Raw genomic sequence first — 19,204 nt, 5'->3', positions numbered from 1 at the left:
ACACTTTGAATATCTAGAGTTTAAGTGATCCTTGTATCATTGCTACCAAACATAACCTTTTCTTTGGCTTTCAGTGAAATTCTGAATGCATGAGAATACACGAATTCTGAAAAACTAATTTTATTAGAGCATTCCAATTGTAGCTTTGGGTGTCAGACCTTGGCTGCCACTATAGTTTTCAAGCGACCGGGAAAGGTCTTGAGCTTGTACTATCGAAACCCCGGCTTTCTCATCTGTGTGCAGAAACTTTCCCTACCTCTGTCTCATTTAGGCAAACCTGTGTTAGGGACTTAAAAAGCATGGATTCAAGTGTCTCCCTGTGACCATTTTAATCTGCTATTTTTAGTGAGGTTGTGGGTTGTCTCTGGGGAAGTTGCTGGGATTCTGAAATCTTACCAGTATATTGATACACTGGCATTTTGAATGCACATCCAGTGTTTTTAAACAAATATATGATGAACAATCCATTGAGCGTGCCGGGCAATAAGTGAAGCTCTGTACTGGAGTTATCCTGTTTACAACAGCTTTATGAGGCAGATCTAATTATTCTGTCCAAACGATCCAAATCAATAAAACTGAAGGTCACAAAGAATGTCAGCAGCCCGAATACATGTATTTTAACAGTAGGTACGATCGAGATTGTACTGGCTATATCTGACTCCTAAACTATATCTCGAATATATCTCCATGATTTAAGTGACGAACAGAGTTCCAGTAGTAAAACAGGTGCAGAGATGTGACCAAGGAGGGTAAAACGCTCAGTTCTTTATCACGTCTGTTAAAAGGCACTCCCCAGATCCTGGGTTAGATGTATATTTTCTCTGTGAACTATGGCAAACGCGAGTTCCATGTTAGGATCTGACGAACAATACAAAAGCCAGGTGACCTCAGCATCACGTGCAAGGGTGTTAGTCACCAAGGCCAAAGGCAGAATCTCATCCCCCTGTGTCATAATGCATGTTCCTGGAATTTACACTGTGGGGCTCATGGCGGGTGCTGGGTGCCTCTGTGGGGTTCAAGAAAGTGGAAAACTGGTAGCCAAAACTAGAAATGTATTACCTGATTAATAAGGAGTTACTGGCAGTACCCAGTATGAAGTCTGAATGAAAGGTACCGTTGACTATAACATAAAAACTGCTTCGTCCTTTACATACAAATAAAAGAGAGGGTTTATTTTCATTCTGAGTTTATTTAACATTTCATCCGGTTGAAATGAAATAATACGTGGACTCCAACACTGGCTAGACACTGTGCTAATACTGAAATAAAAGCTGCCAGTCAGCTCATACTTATAATTCGTTATGTTACCCAAAATATTAATAACTATTTACCTTTACAAGCTTATTGCACTTCATGTGAACTTTTCTCCAGAAAAGGTATTCCTAAGAGATCAGCAAAGACTGCCAACCTTGGTTCATTTTGTTCCTTTTGATAAACCATGATTCAACTCTACAGTTCGTATTTCTCTATAAAAGCATCAAAAATCAGCAGATAACACTTTAAAAGACACATCTCCAGGCTCATGGTCCCTTCTGTCATGAGGCTCTGGCAGTCTCATCCTGGTGTGCATTAAACGTTTGGTTAGTTTGCCAATCTTCCAACCAGTCATTCAATTTCCAATGAAGGTTAAGACTAACGTGGAGCTGCCAGTTATCCAGGGCTAAGAATTCTGAGGTTAGTGGGGGCGGGGGGTGGGGGGTGGAGGCTTCAGGGCCTTGAATGTGAAAGTGTTAGTCACTCAGTCGTGTCTGATTCTGTGCGACTCCATGCACTGCAGCCCGCCAGGCTCCTCTGTCCATGGGATTCTCCAGGCAAGAGTACTGGAGCGGGTTGCCATTGCCTTCTCCAGGGGATCTTCCCGACCCAGGGATCAAGCCCAAGCCTCCTGCATTGCAGGCAGACTCTTTGCCATCTAAGCCGCTGGGGAAGCCCTTCGAGCTGCCTCAGTTTCTTGTTAAAAGTGCCCTGTAAGCACCTCTTGGAGCTCAGGCTCAAATTTCTAGCTTTTACCAATTTTTAAAGAGAAGCAAAAATGGCAACAAAAGATGTCCAAGGTCAGAATGTCACGGGACAGCTCTTTTGCTTCAAATGGCTTAAGACAGAAAACCTCCGTGAGAGGGTTCTGGCAGCACACAGGAGGGCCCAGAGTAGCCCAGCCTCAGGCCCACTCACCGTTTCAGAGAAAAGAGAAGCACAGACACGAGGCGCACCGTTCTGCCTTTATAAGGAAATTCAGTCTGCTCACATCGTCAGCAAAAACCTGCCCAAACTAGTTTCTACGTGTGTTTCCACTTACAGGTCTCTATTAGACATCGTACTGAGTGGTCTACACTTACTGAAATAACCACCTCCCATATGCCTCTGAACCTCTATAAATTACAGCATAATCTCGGTTACATTGAATATGTTACTTGTGAAACCAAGACAGGTGATGTAAACAGTGGTCCCTGGGCTGGTTATTTTCCAACAGGGTGGAATGTAATATACAAACATTCAAGTAAAATCCATTGAGTCAATGATTCACATACACATCGTTTCTGTAGCTTTCTGAAAGCCAAAGAAATCTGATAGGACAAGAAAAGAGATGTAGGTAGATGAGACCATTCTCTTGATTCTAAAAAAAAAAAGCCAGATTCAACCCAGTCATATAGTGCTGGTTTTGAATATACTCCCCAAATTTGACATTTGTGCATTTCTGTTACTTAATTAGTTGATTTAAATGACTGAATATAAAGTCAACAAGTGCAAGGTAAGATTAATATCTTCATAAGAATACAAAACAGAGTAAATTTAAAATTCAATCAAAGAAAGCCACCAGCAATAGGAAAGCTTACAGATATTGACAGCAGCCTCCATGCATCACACTTGTCTATTACTTTGACTTTCAGGAGGTTTATGAAGGAGCTTTTATCCTACAAATCCAAAACATTCATCTTCTACTTCAGTTGCCTCCTGCCCAACCTGGGCAGAAAAGCAAACTGTCCTTAATATTTACGAGTCTTTTTTTTTGTTGTTGTTACAGTTTAGCCTCAGGGCTTTTGTGTTTTCTCAACTCACTACTCAGCTCTCCTTGATTTGAAACAAGGGTGGGATAAAATTTCAGTATGATTTCCTTTTCACTGACTGACAATCAATATACTGAACATCTAACTCTATGCCTAGCAATGCTCTGGAAAACTCTGGGTGTGAGTTAGGACATTGTCTTTGAAAAAACAGTGACTATAAAAGCTACAGGAAGGGTGTCTGTAAATCATAGCATGATTCAAATGTAAGGGGCGGGGGCTGGCAGGTGAGGCACCTGGACCACCCCCAGGGGCTGTGGCGTAAGTAGCAGCTGGACTCTAAAGGCTTCTATGGGTCTTTAAAAGGTTTCTTCACTGAGAGAACCCAGCCGCCCAGGTTATTCCTCTCCAACTTGGGTACACCAGGCTCGCGGCAGGCAGGCTCCTCTGAAGATGCTTCTTAACCTGCTTTATAACCCCTTGTTAAAGTACACACGCCGTAATTCAGGGTAGGTCTCTCGGATCCTGGCTTGCAGCTCAGCCTCCAAGCTTGTCACAGACATGGAACTGGGAGAAGGGAGAAAATGACAGGGTCATCCCACAGACGGTGGAAATTCGAACCTGAGGAGAGGAAAGCAAGGACCCCCGTTCACCCCGACTGGTGTAAAAGCCCTGTCTGAAAAATGCTTCATGTCTCAGGAAACTATCACTAAATAAGAAAGAAAGGGACCATCAGATCCCTTTTGATCTCTCATCTTACTGAAAGCTTTAAAAACCACTTATCGCTGGCAAGGAGGTATGGTAATCACACTCTCAGACCCTGATGTATCGGAAAGTAATCTGTGGTCAGGACACTTCCTAAGGGAAATAACATAAATGTTCACAATTCATGAGAAAAAGACACATGCATTCAGTGGAATTTTTAGCACTAAAAATTCACTTGCATTAATGTGCTTCTGTCCACTGTATAATGATATATATTCTGAACTTTTAGAAAATATGAAAATATATGAGAAAAAACATCTCTTGTAGTCACACTACTGAGAAGGACCACTGTAAGTCTTTGCTTTGTGCATGTAAAAAATGTACCTGAATGTTTTAAGTTGCTCAGTCGTGTCCGACTCTTTGCGACCCCATGGACTGTAGCCTACCAGGCTCCTCTGTCTATGGGATTTTCCAGGCAATAGTACTGGAGTGGATTGCCATTTCCTTCTCCAGGGGATCTTCCTGACCCAGGGATCGAACCCAGGTCTCCCACATTGTAGACAGACGCTTGACCGTCTGAGCCACCAGGGAAGTCCATGTATTAAAGCTTATTTTTTCATTATGAATGCATACTTAATATATAAGAGGATGAAGAAAAACTGGCCAGCAAAACTGTTGACTTTCTGTTATGGAAAGCTCATTTGCCCCTTTCCTATTTGCCCATTTCTGTTCCCCTCTAATCTTAATAGTAATGAGATCACCAGGCAATTTAACCTAACTCCTGATTTATGCTGTCCTGAATAACCTGTTCTTTTCCTAGATAGAAAGAAGAATGAAGAATTAAGCAGTTAAAAAAAATGACGAGCTCTCTATCCCCAACACCCACCCCCTACTCTGCCCCCTGCCAAGCAATCTGCAGGCAGATCATTCGGGCAAGACAACATCTGAAGACACAGTAGGTGGTTCGTTGAGATTCTTTCCCCTCCCCTTTTTTTTCCTTTAAAAACTGTCATGATTGACAGAGAAGGAGAAATATCGTATGACGTCCCTTATATGTGGAATCTAAAAAGAAACGATACAAATGAATTTGCTTAAAAAACAGGAGCAGACTCACAGACTTAGAGAAAAAACCTACAGTTGCTGGGGGGATGGATGGGGAGAAGGGATAGTTAAGAGAGTTTGGGATGGACACGTACACTCCGCTATATTTAAAATGGATAACCAACAAGGTCTTACTGTATAGCATAGGGAACTCTGCTCAACGTTATGTGGCAGCCTGGATGGGAGGGGAGTTTGGGAGAGAATGGATACATCTATGTGTATGGCTGAGTCCCTTTGCTCTTCACCTGAAACTCTCAACTTTGTTAACTGGCTACACTCCAATACAAAAATTAAAAGTTGTTTTTTGTTTTTGTTTTTTTTAAATAAAAGGTATTACATGAAACAAAAAAAAAGTGTCACAACTGAGCAAAATCTTTGGAGTTGGTCTCTGGACATGAGTTCACCTTCTCCCTGAGTAAAGCATCTTTCCTTTCTACTGACACCTGTGTCTTGAATTACTGGCTTCTGAGCTGCAAGCTGCTGAACTTGGGTTTGGTAACACTAGGAATTAGTTTCTTAAGAATTATTCTTTACTTGAGTGGGCTTCCCTGGTGGCTCAGTCAGTAAAGAATCCATCTGCAATGGAGATCCCTGGGTGAGGAAGATCCCCTGGAGAAGGAAATGGCAACACACTCCAGTGTTGCCTGGCGAATTCCATGGACAGAGGAGCCTGGCAGACTACAGTCCATGGGGTAGCAAGATTTAAACAGGACTTAGTGAGTAAACCACCACCACCATAGTTGAGATGTGGTAAACTAAGAGGTAAAAAGATAGGATATAGATTTATAGACATAATGCAAAAAAAGAAAAATGATGAATATAGAAAAAACAGTGGCTGTTTTTTTTCTTCTATATAGGGAGACCTTGGGTAATTTTAAAATAATGTTGCTAATGGCAATGATAATGGCTATGACTTAGTGCTTAATTTTTGGGTCAGACATTATGCATTTTTAACCCTTATAAAACCTTGGAAAGTTAAGTATTATCTTAATTTTACAGATAAGGAAACCAGAGGTGCAGCTGAGATTTGAAGTTAGATCCTTCTCAACCCAAACGCCATGCTCCTAAGTCACAGAGTGTAAGGCCAAGTGCTGAACACTGATATTCCAGTACCGCAGACTAAGGAAACAAACCTTCCTTACCCGAAGCCCTGAGATTCTGGGGTTCGCCCAATTAAACAGTGCTCCTCTTCAGGAAATTCATCTGTACTGGGCTTCACAACAGGTTCTGAAGCTCCTGCCCTCTCCAAGCGGGGCTTAACTATGGGCGTCAAGGTGATAAAGGTTCCCTCTCCTTGAAATTTAAGTCCCCAGCTAACAACAGTGGGGGTCAGAGACAAGCAAAAGACCAGATAAAAGACGGATGTCTCATCAGATGGGGGACCTGATGAAGTCAGTTCTAGAAGAGACTGCCGCGTCCCAAAGCCACTGGAAAGCCTCGGGTGTTAAAGGCCATCTGTGCGGGGCCTGTCGGCCCATGAAGGACAAGACAAAGGCAGGACTGGAAGCAGAATCCCAGCAACGAAGCACAGCACTGCCCCTCTGCACCTGGGCATTAGACAGAAAAAGGCTGAAGCCTCAGATCTATGCCTATTTAATGCCGGTTAATCCTGTTCTTACATCAAAGGCAGGATTCAAGGGCAACTTGTGATGAAAGATATATGCACAATAAGGCTTTTAAGGAAAAAAGGAAAAAAAACTCAAGTAGGAAGAAGGAAAGCCAATATACCAACCAAAGTTAAGTACATACAGTTGCTCTCCCTGGGGCTGGAACTTAAATTCTAATATTTCTGCCTTATAGATGCCTTTGCCAATGGACAGGACATCAGTGGATCATATTTAAACTTTTACAAGAGCAAACTGGCACCAGAGTTAACCTGGGTCTTACACAAGAATAAAGCATTTTCAAATGTAATCATAGCAAGTAGCGAAGAGCTGGGCAAAGAGAGTTTTGATATTAAATAGATGTGCATTTAATTTCTGCCTCTCTCTTCCTTTTAGAGACTCTGCTTCCTTATCTTTTTGAGACTCAACTTTCCTCCTAGTGAAATGAACCTGTGTCTGCAACTTGTTTTTAGGTTAAAACGCATGATCATTCTGAAGAGTAACAAATACATACCTTTTCTGCGGAAACAGAGCACAGCACAGAGGCGTAGCAAACACCAAGCTTAAAGAAAAATGAAAAAGACACATCAGAGCACTTTTAAAAATGGTCTACTTTTCAGACTTTTTCTATTCTACTTTGATAACAATCCCCTTTCTTTCTTTTTGGTATTATACTGCCAACTCAAAAATATGTCCTGTTTGTGTAATTTTACTACTAAGGGCTGCCAAAATAATTTTAAAAAGGGAAAAAATCAAACAGATAAAAGGAGTTTTAAAAAGAATCACACAAGTAGCTCCAAATGTTGCAGGTTTCTCTAAAGGCAGTTTCTTTCTAGCTAATGACTGGGACCAGATGTTCTGAGATGGTCTCATTTTTCAAAATGCATGTCCCATATTAGCCCTCACTTTCATATGCTGTATATTAATCTTAAAAAAGGAAAGAATGACACTGAAGTAATTCTACTCACCAAAAGCCAACTATTCCAACTTGAACAGGTGCACTCATCCATGGGAACCTCTGGGTAAAGAAATAAACTATTTTGAATACTTTTTATACAGGCTCTCAGAGACAGTTTTCTCTGCTGGTTAATTGGAAGGAGCATGGCCACGTTACAAGATGCAGCTGGGATGCGATTAGCGAGGTGTGGGGGTATCACTGCAACGGCTCGTTAGTCCTGACTTCCTGCAGCCCTCGGAGATCTGGCCACAATGCACATGCAAGGGTCAGGCGGCTTCTCATATTCCTCCCTTGCACTTAGAATCAGAGAGATGCCTGCTCGTAAATGGGAACTAGAGAAAGTGTTATCGCTTGACTATCATTTGTCTCCTGGCTGGGGAGGAGTGTGGTTCCAAAGCCAGAAAACTAACAAACCTGTATTCAAATCTCTGTCCTTCCAGTTCACCCCCACTGTGGGCAAAGGGAGGCAGAGTCCACCCAGCCCAAGCTCTGGTTCCTTTTCTGCAGAATGTAGATCCCAACAGGTTCCTAAAAACATGTGCACGAAGATACGCCAGATAACATTTATCAAGCACCTAGCGCTGTGCCTGGAATGTTCAGAAACCCAAAGGCGTCGCTGCCCTGCTCCTGCCCCCAACCCTGCACCTCTCCTGCCTTGGTTTTAGTTGCTGTCAGTATGGTTAGAATAATTGCTAGCATAACAAATTCTTGACTGCCACTTTTTCGTTAATGGAAATGAATGAGTTGGTTGGTCTTTTGGAGGGTATGTGCTATTAGATTTTTAGCTTTCAAAAGGGAATTTTTATAAGCGCATAATATGCAATATAAAGAGCAACGAGATATATAGATTATGTAAGTAAGGCCACTGAAAGAGCTGCCACCAAGTTGCCAACTAGTTGTAATGAAATCAGCCAGAGTCAACACAAGTGGTTAATTAAAAGATCAGGATCCCAAGGGGGCTTGTGTGAGAGGCGTACCCTGGTCTCTGAGAAGGCTCCTCTGGCGAAAAGGTACATCCCGTGGGTTAAGGGAGAGAAAGGGAGAGATGTCAGCAAGCAGAGACAGGCCCACAGAGCTCGCGTAGATGGGCCCCGCCCCTCAAGGGATGGCAGGAGAAGGAAATACTGCATCAGGGGCAGCTGGCTCCGAATGATGCTGCATGATTTTCATAAGGAGATGGTAAATCGTCTTCCTTCTTTCCCAGTCATGTATCATCAGTCTGGGAGCACAGACTTGATGATGGGAAGGCAAGCTAAGAACTGAATAACATCTTGCTGGAAGATTGACCCACAAGAGCCCATGAGAGCAGCCTCTTCTTCTCAAGTGGACTCTTGAATAGGCGTGTGTAATCTCAACAATGGGTGTGCACAAACCAAAGGCTGATGGAGGCTCGTGCAGAGGGTTTTGTTGGAAGGGTTCTCAGTAACCGCAAGGATTCCGGACAATTCTGATCTCTCTCATGAAGCTCAACCTGTATGTCATCTCTGCTCCCAACTCCTTTCCAGCACCCCCTCCCGCCTCATTCACCCCTACTTCAAACAGAACTTGGTCTGAGATTTTAAAAGTGAGCTGAGGATGTTTGGGTTTTCCCCTAAATAATCACAGAACTTGAGGGAGAGACATAGCATAGAATTGTGGAAACAGGATATTTTAAATGAATTACAGACAGTAATCACAAGTTTAAAAAGATACATATCTAATGAAGTAAAAGCTCAAAAAGTTAGTATGAGTAAATTCTTTCTGTTTCCAATGATCTTTACTCTTTACTTCATACTGTATATGAAATACAAATTGCACATACTCACCATGCAGAAGTCTTGACACAAGTATTCAGCTGTGAGGCCATTGTCACAATCAAGGTCATTAAATATTAGTAGTTATCATCCTTGTTTTGTTTCTTGTGCCCTTGGCCGTTCCACCATCTTTCCTAAACCCTACTATACCCATTCCCTGGCCACCTCTGATCTACTTTCTGTCATTATATACTAGTTTATGATTTCTAGGATTTTATATACAGTATCTATTCTTTTGTATAATTATTTTGAGATTTACTCATGCTGTTGTATATATGCGTGGTTCGGGGCTTTTTATTGCTGGGTTAGGTACTCCATTGTGTGAATGGAATTTGATAATCCATTTTCCTGTTTATGAACATTTGGACTGTTTCCAGTTTGGGGCTATTGCATATAAAGCTGCTTTAAATACCTGCCTTTTATGGACATACATTTTCATTTCTTCTAGGTAAATACTTAGGAGTGTAATGGCTGGATTGCAGGGTAAGGATATGTTTAACTTAAACTGCCAAACTATTCTCCAAAGAGTCTTCAGAGTCCCTTGGATTCCAAGGAGATCAAACCAGTCAATCTTATCAGAAATCAACCTTGAATATTCATTGGACTGATGCTGAAGCTGAAGTTCCAATAATTTGGCCACCTGATGAGAAGAGCCGACTCACTGGAAAAGACTCTGATGCTGGGAAAGATTGAGAGCAGGAGGAGAAGAGGATGGCAGAGGATGAGATGCTTGGATGGCATCACTGACTCAATGGACATGAGTTTGAGCAAGCTCCAGGAGAGAGTGAAGGATAGGGAAGCTTGGTGTGCTGCAATCCCTGGAGCTGCGAAGGGTTGGACGTAACTTAGAGAATGAACAACAAGAACAACAAAGTCTTTGGCTCCTTTTCCATTCCTACCGGTAGGGAATGAGAGTTTCAGGTCCGCTAGCTACATCCTTACTATGGCCCAACGCTTATTATGGTCAGTCTTGTCAATTGTAGCCATTCCAATAGGTGTTTAAAGGTAGCTAATGTGGTTTTTAAACTGAATTTCCCCAATGACTAAAGATACTGAGCATCTTTATATGTGATATTATTTGATTTCTATGTATACTTGGTGAAATATCTGTTCAAACCTTTCGCCCTTTAAAAAAAACACTGAGTTGTTTTCCTGAATAAGTGTATCTTTTGGATACAAGTCTTTTATCAGACACATACTTTGCATAAATTTTCTCCAGTCTGTTCCCTGTCTTTTCATTCTCTTTATAGTGTTCAAAACACAGAATTTTAACATTTTGAGGAAGCCCAATTTGTCCATTTTTTTCTTTTATGGACTGTGCTTTTGGTGTTAAGTCTAAGAAATCTTTGCTTAACTCCAGATCTCAAAGATGTTCTATTTTCTCCTAGAAGCGTGACAATTGTAGACTTTTACACTTAGATTCTATGAACCACTGGGAGTTGATATGTGTATGTGTGTATGCCACCAATTCCCTACACATGGCCCACATCCCAGGCAACCTGACCATACACAGGCCTCCCACCTCTGTGCCCTTTCTGTGCTTCTGCAGTGCCTGTGCCCCCGGCCAGCCATCTTCAGGGGTCTCCGCTCACCTGCGGCAGCTGGGGGAGAACTCCCCTATGCTCCCACCATGCCCCACACTCTTACTCACCATGCACTGGACCATGTCCTGTGCCCTCCCTGCCACCACCCCATGTGGTTCTGAGAGCACGGCCCAAGCCCTATTTCTAAGATAATGGCACCCAGCACACTGCTTGGCGTGCAGTAGGCGTTCACCAAAGGGCTGCTGCATCAAACGAGTGAACAAATAAATGCTGTCGTCACACTCCATCAGCAGACAATCCTTAAAGTCTACTGAGTAGACAGAGCCGTCCACCTTTCTTAAAGAAAATATAAATGAACAAGAACTTCAGGAATGAGGAGCTCTTATCTGACCCAATTCATGTCAACTTTGTTCTCAATGAAAAGTGCCAGCCAGGTAAAGAGGCCACAGGAGCGATTCTTCAAGAACACTGTTGGGTGAAGCACCAGCTTTTAAGCAGTGAACTTCTGGTTTACTGCAAAGATTTCAGTGAGTCACCTGCCCACAGCTGATGCTTTTTGCTAGCACTCCGTTTGGAAAAAGACAGGGCGTGGGGGGAAGGATGAGTCATGCCGAATGCTCCCCAAGCTCACGGGTTAAAAAAGCCAAGAACATTCAATTCCTTTCATGTTTGCAGAGCAGTTTGGTCACATCCAAGGTGAAAGCCCCGAGAAGCACATCCTTGCAGGGAGGCACATCTGGCTGCTGGAGCTGTGGGAACAGAGGGCCGACTGACCCAGGCAGACGTGGCCGCCCACACAGACCTGATGCACAGCTGAAGAAATGATCTCTGGGCCTTTGTAAACAGGGCTCAGAAAAGCCTCCCTTTCAAAATAGTGTGTGAACGTGCTTTGCAGATGGAAATGTATGGATACAAATATAAGCTGCCTCCACCTCCGCTTCCACAATGGCCATACTATCGGTGAAGTCCTACAGTCCTTGCCACGTGGGCAAAAATGCAATATTCTGATGTAACAACAACCCTGAATGTAGGGGTGGGATGTACGTCTGAGGAGCTCAACATTTAACCATAGCTTTTTCAAAACATCATCCTCCAAGGAGGTCTGAATCAGTTTAGCAGCAGCCAGACCCTTGACAGCTAGTGAGGCCCTTGGACGGATCCATGAGCTGCTCTGACCGCCTCCCCGCCCTGCCACCTGGCTTCTGATGCCAGCAGCCTCCTCTGGCCCTGTGTGAGGCCCTTCAGGGGGGAAGTGGGGCAAGCAGAGGGGAAGCAAGGTGGCACACCTCCAAATTATTGTTGAAGGGTGCAGTTCCAAGCAAAGCCGAAAACCACAAACCAGGGAGGAAGGACAAGGGATGAAAACACAATAGTTACTCATTTTTCGTGTGAAAAACCCTAGGGCCATGTGGAAGTAGTGGCTAACTGGTTAACCAGCAACAATTTGCTGGTTGCTTCATGGAAGAAAACACCAGGCTGTATCTGAAGCAGTTTCTGTCTGTCCCAGCAGGAAAATGATGCAATATGCCCAACTCTGTCTCCTGGCCAGTGTCTGTTGCTGAGATATTAGAGTAACGGCAGCAACTTTCCCAATGACACCGAGACCCCAGGAGTTCAAGGCCATGACAGTTAGCAGAAGAAAAGGCCAAGTTCACATCACTGCTTTCTCTGGTGACCTAACTTCAGCATGAACGTAGGTCTGCATGCAGACTCTCTCAGAGAATTTCTGGAATCCCAGGCCCACATTAGCACCCACGTGTGCTCAATACCCACAGCCAGGAGTGAGACGCCCAGGGAGTAATGTCCCAGCAGCAGTGGCAAATGGCCAGATTTGGAGCCTCGCTGCGGAGTTGGGCTGCTGACACCCCTCTGCTAACTGGGTGCTGGGTGGTGTTGGGGAGGCCGAGAGAAAGGACTGGGAAAGCTTTGATGGTGGGGATACTGCCACTGAAGGTGGTCTCCCCACTGCATTCACAGGTGCTGATTCACGACAATCATATACTATTGGTGGAATGACTCACACTTAGTATTCCTTTCCTGCAGAAGTTTACTTTTATGTCAGACAACAGGATGAGGTGACTGTCTCCAAGCCTTGTATCCACTCGGAAATCTGATCTTGCTTTAAAAGTCTGATTTTGCTTAAAGTCTGCAGGAGGGGGAGGTTGGATTTATTATTATTTTTTTTTTATTCTCTGTTGCCCCTGAAGTTGGCATGCCAATACCTTAAGAAATTAACAATCAGGAAAATCCAAAGGTTGCCTGGGTCAACGTATGCCCTTGCAGAAGGACTATAATCCTAATGTCTTATCAGATCAAGAGCTAGCAGTGAAGAACACAGTGAATCAATTCCATATCTGTAAAGTCAAGGAGCCACTGGATGTTCCACTTCCTCCCAGCATCCTGGAGGATAAGGCTGATGGCCCCTCTCTAAGTTCATTTGACAGGTTCTCTCCTTCAGAGCCTAAACCACTTCCCATAAGGAAAGCAGGGATAGATAGAGAAAGGAACATCAAATTTTTTTTTATTTAGATTATCCGAAAATAAATGAGACATCAAAGTTGGTGAGTTTTAGATGTTTACATAATTTAGTAGTTTCCAGATCTAGTCAGCGTTCTAGTACATACACCAATTCCTTGGCAGCTTTAAAGAGTTCATCTGTTTACATAATATGGTAGCTTCAAGATCTAGTCCCTGTTCCAGCACACACACTAATCCCTGAGCAGCTTTAAAGAATTCATCGTTTCTAAATTCTGCAGAGGAAAGAGACTTCAGCAAAGCCTTTTCATGAATCCTCAAGTAAGAGCTTATCAAAGTAGGTAAGATGTCAAATGAGGTCACCTTTACATTTTGGTCTTCACTAATAGCTTTACTGGTTAAATCAATGAAACTGTTTTATATTTTTGTTTAATCTTACACTTAAGACTGTAGAAATCCACCAGATGGATAGAGACTCAGCAGGCATGTGAGAATGCTGCCTCCTGGGGGTGGTCCAGGGGTCTGTGGACCGCCCGGGATGCTCGGAGGAGAACAGCTCGATCACTACAGAGACACTGCAACACCCCATCCCACTATTCACATCGACGTGCGAGACTGCTAGAGGAAGAAGCTCCGAGAATATAATTTGCTCATGTACCCGAAGCTCCCAGGAGAGAATGAGCGGGCTGCGGAGGAGAGGGCCCTCTTTTTGACTCTCACACGTGATTGGTACATCCAACATGCCAGTCAAATGAGGCACTCAATACTATTGACTTTTCAAAGCATACTTTCTTGGCTTATCGTCTGAGAATGTAATTGTATTGAAAGTATTTGATGTTGGCCTTAATTTTCCCCTCTGGAGCCCATAGGGTGAATACAGGTTAATGAACCTGTCGGACATTTAGAATTTTCCTAATCACAGAAATCATTCAGAAAGCATCAGGCCTATGAACCATGTCCTTCTTTCAAAGTCTGGTAGTGTTCCCTCACTGTGACGGTTCACCCTGAGACAGCTGCAGTGTTTACAACACGCCTGCTCCCCCAGCCAGGAGCTGGAGCCCTTCCTCCCGAAGGAGCAACGGTGTCAGATTCCAAGCACAGCAGGAACCAGAGGAGCTACCCCATCCGTCTCTTCCCTACCTGTTACAGGAAACTGGAAAGCTAAGGTGAAGCATACATACAACTGCTTTTGAATCCTGGAAACCACAAGAATGCAGACAATGCAAGGAGGTTTCTCAGTTACAGTTTCATCCTGGAATATCTTCAGACCCTGAGGGGAGGCGGCTGATAGATTAATGGATTATTAGAGATGATTACCACAGAAAAATCCATCTAGGCACTAATTCAGTATTCTGTGAAGCTGCTACTCCCAATTATTCTTTCCTTTCAGATAGTATGTACACAGACTTACAAACAAATTATTCCAAATTCATACTCTCCCTTCATTATTACTTAGCTAGGGATCTGACTGATAACTAAGATAAGCCTGTACTTGGGTTATGGCCGCTCAAGAGGAGTGGGCAGCAGTCAACAAATGAGAGACTTATGAGAGCTTTTTCAAATATTTCTCATTAGAAATAAAATATTTCATCAAGTGTCCAATTGCCACTGGCCTTCAAATTCTTTACTCCCTATCCACGTGGGAAACAGTCTGTATAGCTTGAAGTCTGAAGACAAATTGTAAGGATTGAGACAAGGATAAACAGAACTGGGACTTACCTTGAGAAAGGCTTTCTTTTCCAGAGTATTCATGATAAATGGAGGGATGGCTGGAAGTAAAGATAGACCCGCTTAAATCTTGGATAATGTCTATTTTCAGCTCACTTTTTTTTTCTCAACAATTTCACGAGGCTTATATTACTTGCAGACGAGTTTCACACTGGCAGAGTAAAAGCCATTGCAATATTCTTTAAAATATCTTAGCATTAAAAAAACTCCCACTGTTTCTATTTGTTAAAGTTTTGAAAAATAACACAATGCTCTATGCCCGCTAGAAAATTTTATGATTTTGATGAGAACTTTAACATTAAATATGCAACAATGCAAGCATCAGGAACTTTCCCCTTCTGTACCAATGATACAAATGCAGGCTTCCCCGGGTGTCCATCCCTGTGGAGTACAGTATAAAAATTCCTGCCTTGAGTCACACAGACCACTTGTTAGCTGGGTGATCCAGAAAACGTTACCTCCCTGCTCTGAGCCTTGGTTTTCTGCTTTCCTCATCTATATAATGGGATAACTGTACCAAACTAGCCCGGACGATAAGCTGCAATGATGCACGTAACCATCAGAGAGCACAGTTCATTTACTCATGATTCAGGCTCAACTATCCATCAGACTAAACTGTCACAGCTATTCCAATATGTCAATCACCTTTAGAGATGTTGCTGGGATAGGAAGACTGTCTCTTCTCCCAGGACTACTGTTTCAGATAACCAAGCCACTGGAAACAAAGCTGTTGGGATGCCTGAACTCCAAAGAGGAGCCTTGTATTTCAAAATGGGAGAGAGCAAAACCAAAAGCCTACCCAGGGTAGAAGCTGCAGTGGCCAGCTTGGTCTCATAAAATCTGGAGACCTGGGCTCAGCAGGCGTACCAGGGCAGCCTCCCCAGCTCCTTGCAGGTCAGTGACAACGTGCTGGTCCCTGACTCAGGGGACTCTCGGCCTGCATTTCATGACTGTGGTTTCCTCAGTTCACCCACCCCTACAGTGCATGCACACTGCTGTCGCACGAGGATGTCTTTGTTAAATCACTTAACGGTGGTTAATCAGTTCAGTTCAGTTCAGTCTTTCAGTCGTGTCCAACTCTACGACCCCATGGACTGCAGCACACCAGGTTTCCCTGTATTTCACTCTATCTCGGAGCTTGCTCAAACTCATGTCCATTGACTCAGTGATGCCATCCAACCATCTCATCCTCTGTCGTCCCCTTCTCCTCCTGCCCTCAATCTTTCCCAGAATCAGAGTCTTTTCCAATGAGTCAGCTCTTCACATCAGATGACCAAAGTATTGGAGTTTCAGCTTCAGCATCAGTTCTTCCAATGAATATTCGGGACTGATTTCCTTTAGGATGGACTGGTTGGATCTCCTTGCTGTCCAAGGGACTCTGAAGAGTCTTTTCCACATCACAGTTCAAAAGCATCAATTCTTTAGTGCTCAGCTTTCTTTATGGTCCAACTCTCAAATCGATAAATGACTACTGGAAAAACCATAGCTTTGACTAGATGGACCTTTGTCCGCAAAGTAACGTCTCTGCTTTTTAATCAGATAACCAATTAGCTGGAGTGCCAGTAGTTGGAAAGGAAGAAAGTTTTCTTTCTTTAACTTGTTTGCTCACTCCTACTTGTGAGGAATGCTGATGAGCGTTCTCAGTGACAAAAGGAATTCAAAGACAACAATCAAAAACACATCACTGGGAAACCCTAACAGCACTCAAGTAAGTGTGCTTCTTTGAGAGCTTAGTAAATAGCCAAGGGCTGTTTGCACTCAATTTAGACAAGGAAATCGAAGATACTCATTTCTGTTTCCTTTTTTCTTTAAAGAGTACCGTACTCTCGGGCCCTCTGGTTTCTGAGAACCTTCTTAAGAGTCCTGGTCTGAGTGTAGCTGAAGAAGCTTTAGGAGTAGATGAGAGATTCTCAGAGGAGCTAAGTTACAACAGAGATTCTCTGCATTTCATCATGCTGAGTCCAAGTCTAACGGACAAAACTGAGTCCATACTGGCAGCCATCTTATTCACAGTTGTTGGAATTAACCCAACTTGGTTTGTGTTCCAATGGTTTCCAATTGATACAAATAAATCCTCAGTATAAGTTATTCTTATTCACGAACTGTTAGAAGTTTCTTGTCAAGATTGACTAAGACCCAATTCTTTCTCTTCCGATCCTCACCACCCGTACTGTGAACTGCCCTGGTCCACCACCATCCTGACCCGTCTCCTATCACCAGTCTTGGTTCCTCTTCAGCTGACTCTCAACATGGCACCCAGAGTCATGCAGTTAAAGCCCGAATTGGGTTATTATTACTACTGCCCTGCTCAAAACCCTGCATGGCCTCCCACCCCTTGGACTAAAGCCAGGGCTCCAAATGCCTGCAGAGCCATCCACGCTCTGCCCACGTCAGCCCGGCTCCCCTGTCTACTGTTCCTGCCCTTTTCTTTCTCCCCACGCAGCCCTGTGATGCTTCCAAGCCACCAGGCATTCCTCAGCCATCTCTTGCTGTTCCATCTGCCCCAGAAGATGCATCCCTGGAACCACTCTCCCCCTTATCTGCCCCATCTACTCCTGTCACCAAGCAGGACCTCTGGGGTCTTCCTGGGACAGACCCCATCCCCCACATCCTCTGCTGCAGCTCCTCTCTGAAGCACCCAGATAACAGTATCTCAGGACGATCATGAGCACATAGCCCCAGACTGTCCGGTGCCCAAGGACTTGTGCTGTTAAGCTCCTTGTTACCTTACCATCAACCAATCAGAGAACTGTGCATGAGCCAATCACCCCGCGGCACCCCCTCCCCATCGTGTGGCCTTTAAGAATGCTTTGTTTTTAAATGCTTTGGGGTTTTTTGGGGGGGCATGAGCCACGTTGCCCTTGCACAGCCCTGCAATAGATCTTCCTCTTCTCCAAACTCTGTCGTTTGGCCTCACTGCACACACGGACTTGTGTTTGATAAAACGTCTACTCCAAGATCCCCACACTCTGTATCCCCTGAGCCCTTATAACCATCCCACAGATTACATATCTGACTTATTTGGTCAGTTTTCTGCCTCCACCACCAGAGGCCGCCTCAGGGAGGGATCCTTCATGGTTGGTGCTCACTGGCACACCAACGCTTGTTCAAGCGAGACCTGCCAAGTACATGAACAGATGCCAAGGTTCTCCTCACCCATGCCAGGGGCTGCCATCAGGATCCTGGAGACAACCACTTGCGTGATGGCTTGTTTGGCAGCGTTTGCCGACTCGCCCAGGCGGTTCCCGTTCTCATCTGTGACAGGAATGCCAACTTTGAGTTCCCTGGAGAGCAAGACACATGCAAAGTTCATACACAGACGGTTCATGGAACAGCTGGAAACAGTACTTAGGCTGTGAAAGATCAAGTCCCTACTTAATCCAAAAATGCACTCCAGGGTCATTTTTGGCCCTAATAAGCCTTATTTTTAAATGCCATGAACAAGCTTAATCCTTGTGGGATAGACACAAAAAGGAAACAACACTAGCAAACTTTGTAAAAAAGAAAAAAAAGGTAGCATTTTGAATAACAATAGAACTCAAAGGATGAAAAGGGTAACTTAAAGAAATTCAGGCAAGGCTTAACTGGGGCTCCTGCTGCAGCAGTGGAGAGCGAAAACAAGTAACAGCTTCCTTTTCTAGCTTGCTGGCTGGCTGGGGGCTTGCTTGCTCCCTCGGTTGGGGGCCAGCTTGTTCCTTATAGTGGTGAGGGCAGGGGTGTGTCCAGGGGTCCTGCAGGACGGCGGCTGAGGCATTTTGCCCAGTCCTTAGGTTGCGTGCGCAGGGGCCTGCCCCAGCCCCCTGCTTTTGCTCCAGGCTCTTCAAAAGTGGGAGCTGCCTTTTTTGGTCTCTTTATGTCTTTTCTCCAGAATATGCCCTAACAATGAAGCCTTGCCTGAATTTCTAAAAAAAGGAAAATAGAGAGATACAACTCACAGCATCATTAAGTAAGCTAACGATACTGACAGAGCAGCCACAAGAAGAGGCACTACTGAATATTTAACTACGGTCACTAGTGCTATATTTATCGCTCCTCTGTTACCCTGTTTTTCGTTATCCACTCCAAAATGCTTTTTTTTTTTTTCATTCTTCCTTCTCCTTTAATTTTTGCCAGTACTAGAAAATACTTCCAAAGATATAGATTAATCTTATCTTAAACCCTAAAAGAAAATCTGGGTGGGGGAAGAACCTATTTTATAGAATAAGCTTTCCAGGCACAGACATAAGTCTGAGATCTATTTTTTTAAACTTTGTATCATACAGAAGTAGAAAGACTAGTCCAAATCCCATATGCT

General features: G+C 43.8%; 1 protein-coding gene across 3 annotated transcripts in view; it reads right to left on the bottom strand.

The window, feature by feature from the left end:
* Positions 1–1,169: 1,169 nt before the first annotated feature.
* The window catches only part of SFXN1 (sideroflexin 1), a 62,111-nt gene continuing 44,076 nt past the window's right edge, over positions 1,170–19,204 (bottom strand). Inside the window, exons 7-12 of one of the 3 annotated variants that reach the window (XM_086319024.1) lie at positions 18,067–18,194; positions 14,902–14,951; positions 8,348–8,369; positions 7,381–7,430; positions 6,927–6,974; positions 1,170–3,569 (exon numbers count right to left, since the gene is read on the bottom strand). In XM_086319024.1, coding sequence (XP_086175150.1) covers positions 3,540–3,569; positions 6,927–6,974; positions 7,381–7,430; positions 8,348–8,369; positions 14,902–14,951; positions 18,067–18,194 — 328 coding nt within the window. In that variant the 3' untranslated portion in view covers positions 1,170–3,539. Of the gene's footprint in view, positions 3,570–6,926; positions 6,975–7,380; positions 7,431–8,347; positions 8,370–13,211; positions 14,467–14,901; positions 14,952–18,066; positions 18,195–19,204 lie in introns of those variants that run through there. The other 2 variants (XM_086319023.1, XM_086319025.1) reach the window with 2 other exon arrangements.

The sequence above is a fragment of the Bos grunniens genome, chromosome 10 (genome assembly GCF_055505025.1).
Source record: "Bos grunniens cultivar Pamir isolate PY7600 chromosome 10, Bosgru_T2T1.0, whole genome shotgun sequence".
NCBI classification, from domain to species: Eukaryota; Metazoa; Chordata; class Mammalia; order Artiodactyla; family Bovidae; genus Bos; species Bos grunniens.
The sequence above is the reverse complement of the archived record's forward strand: the minus strand, read 5'-3'. Positions and strand labels throughout refer to the sequence as shown.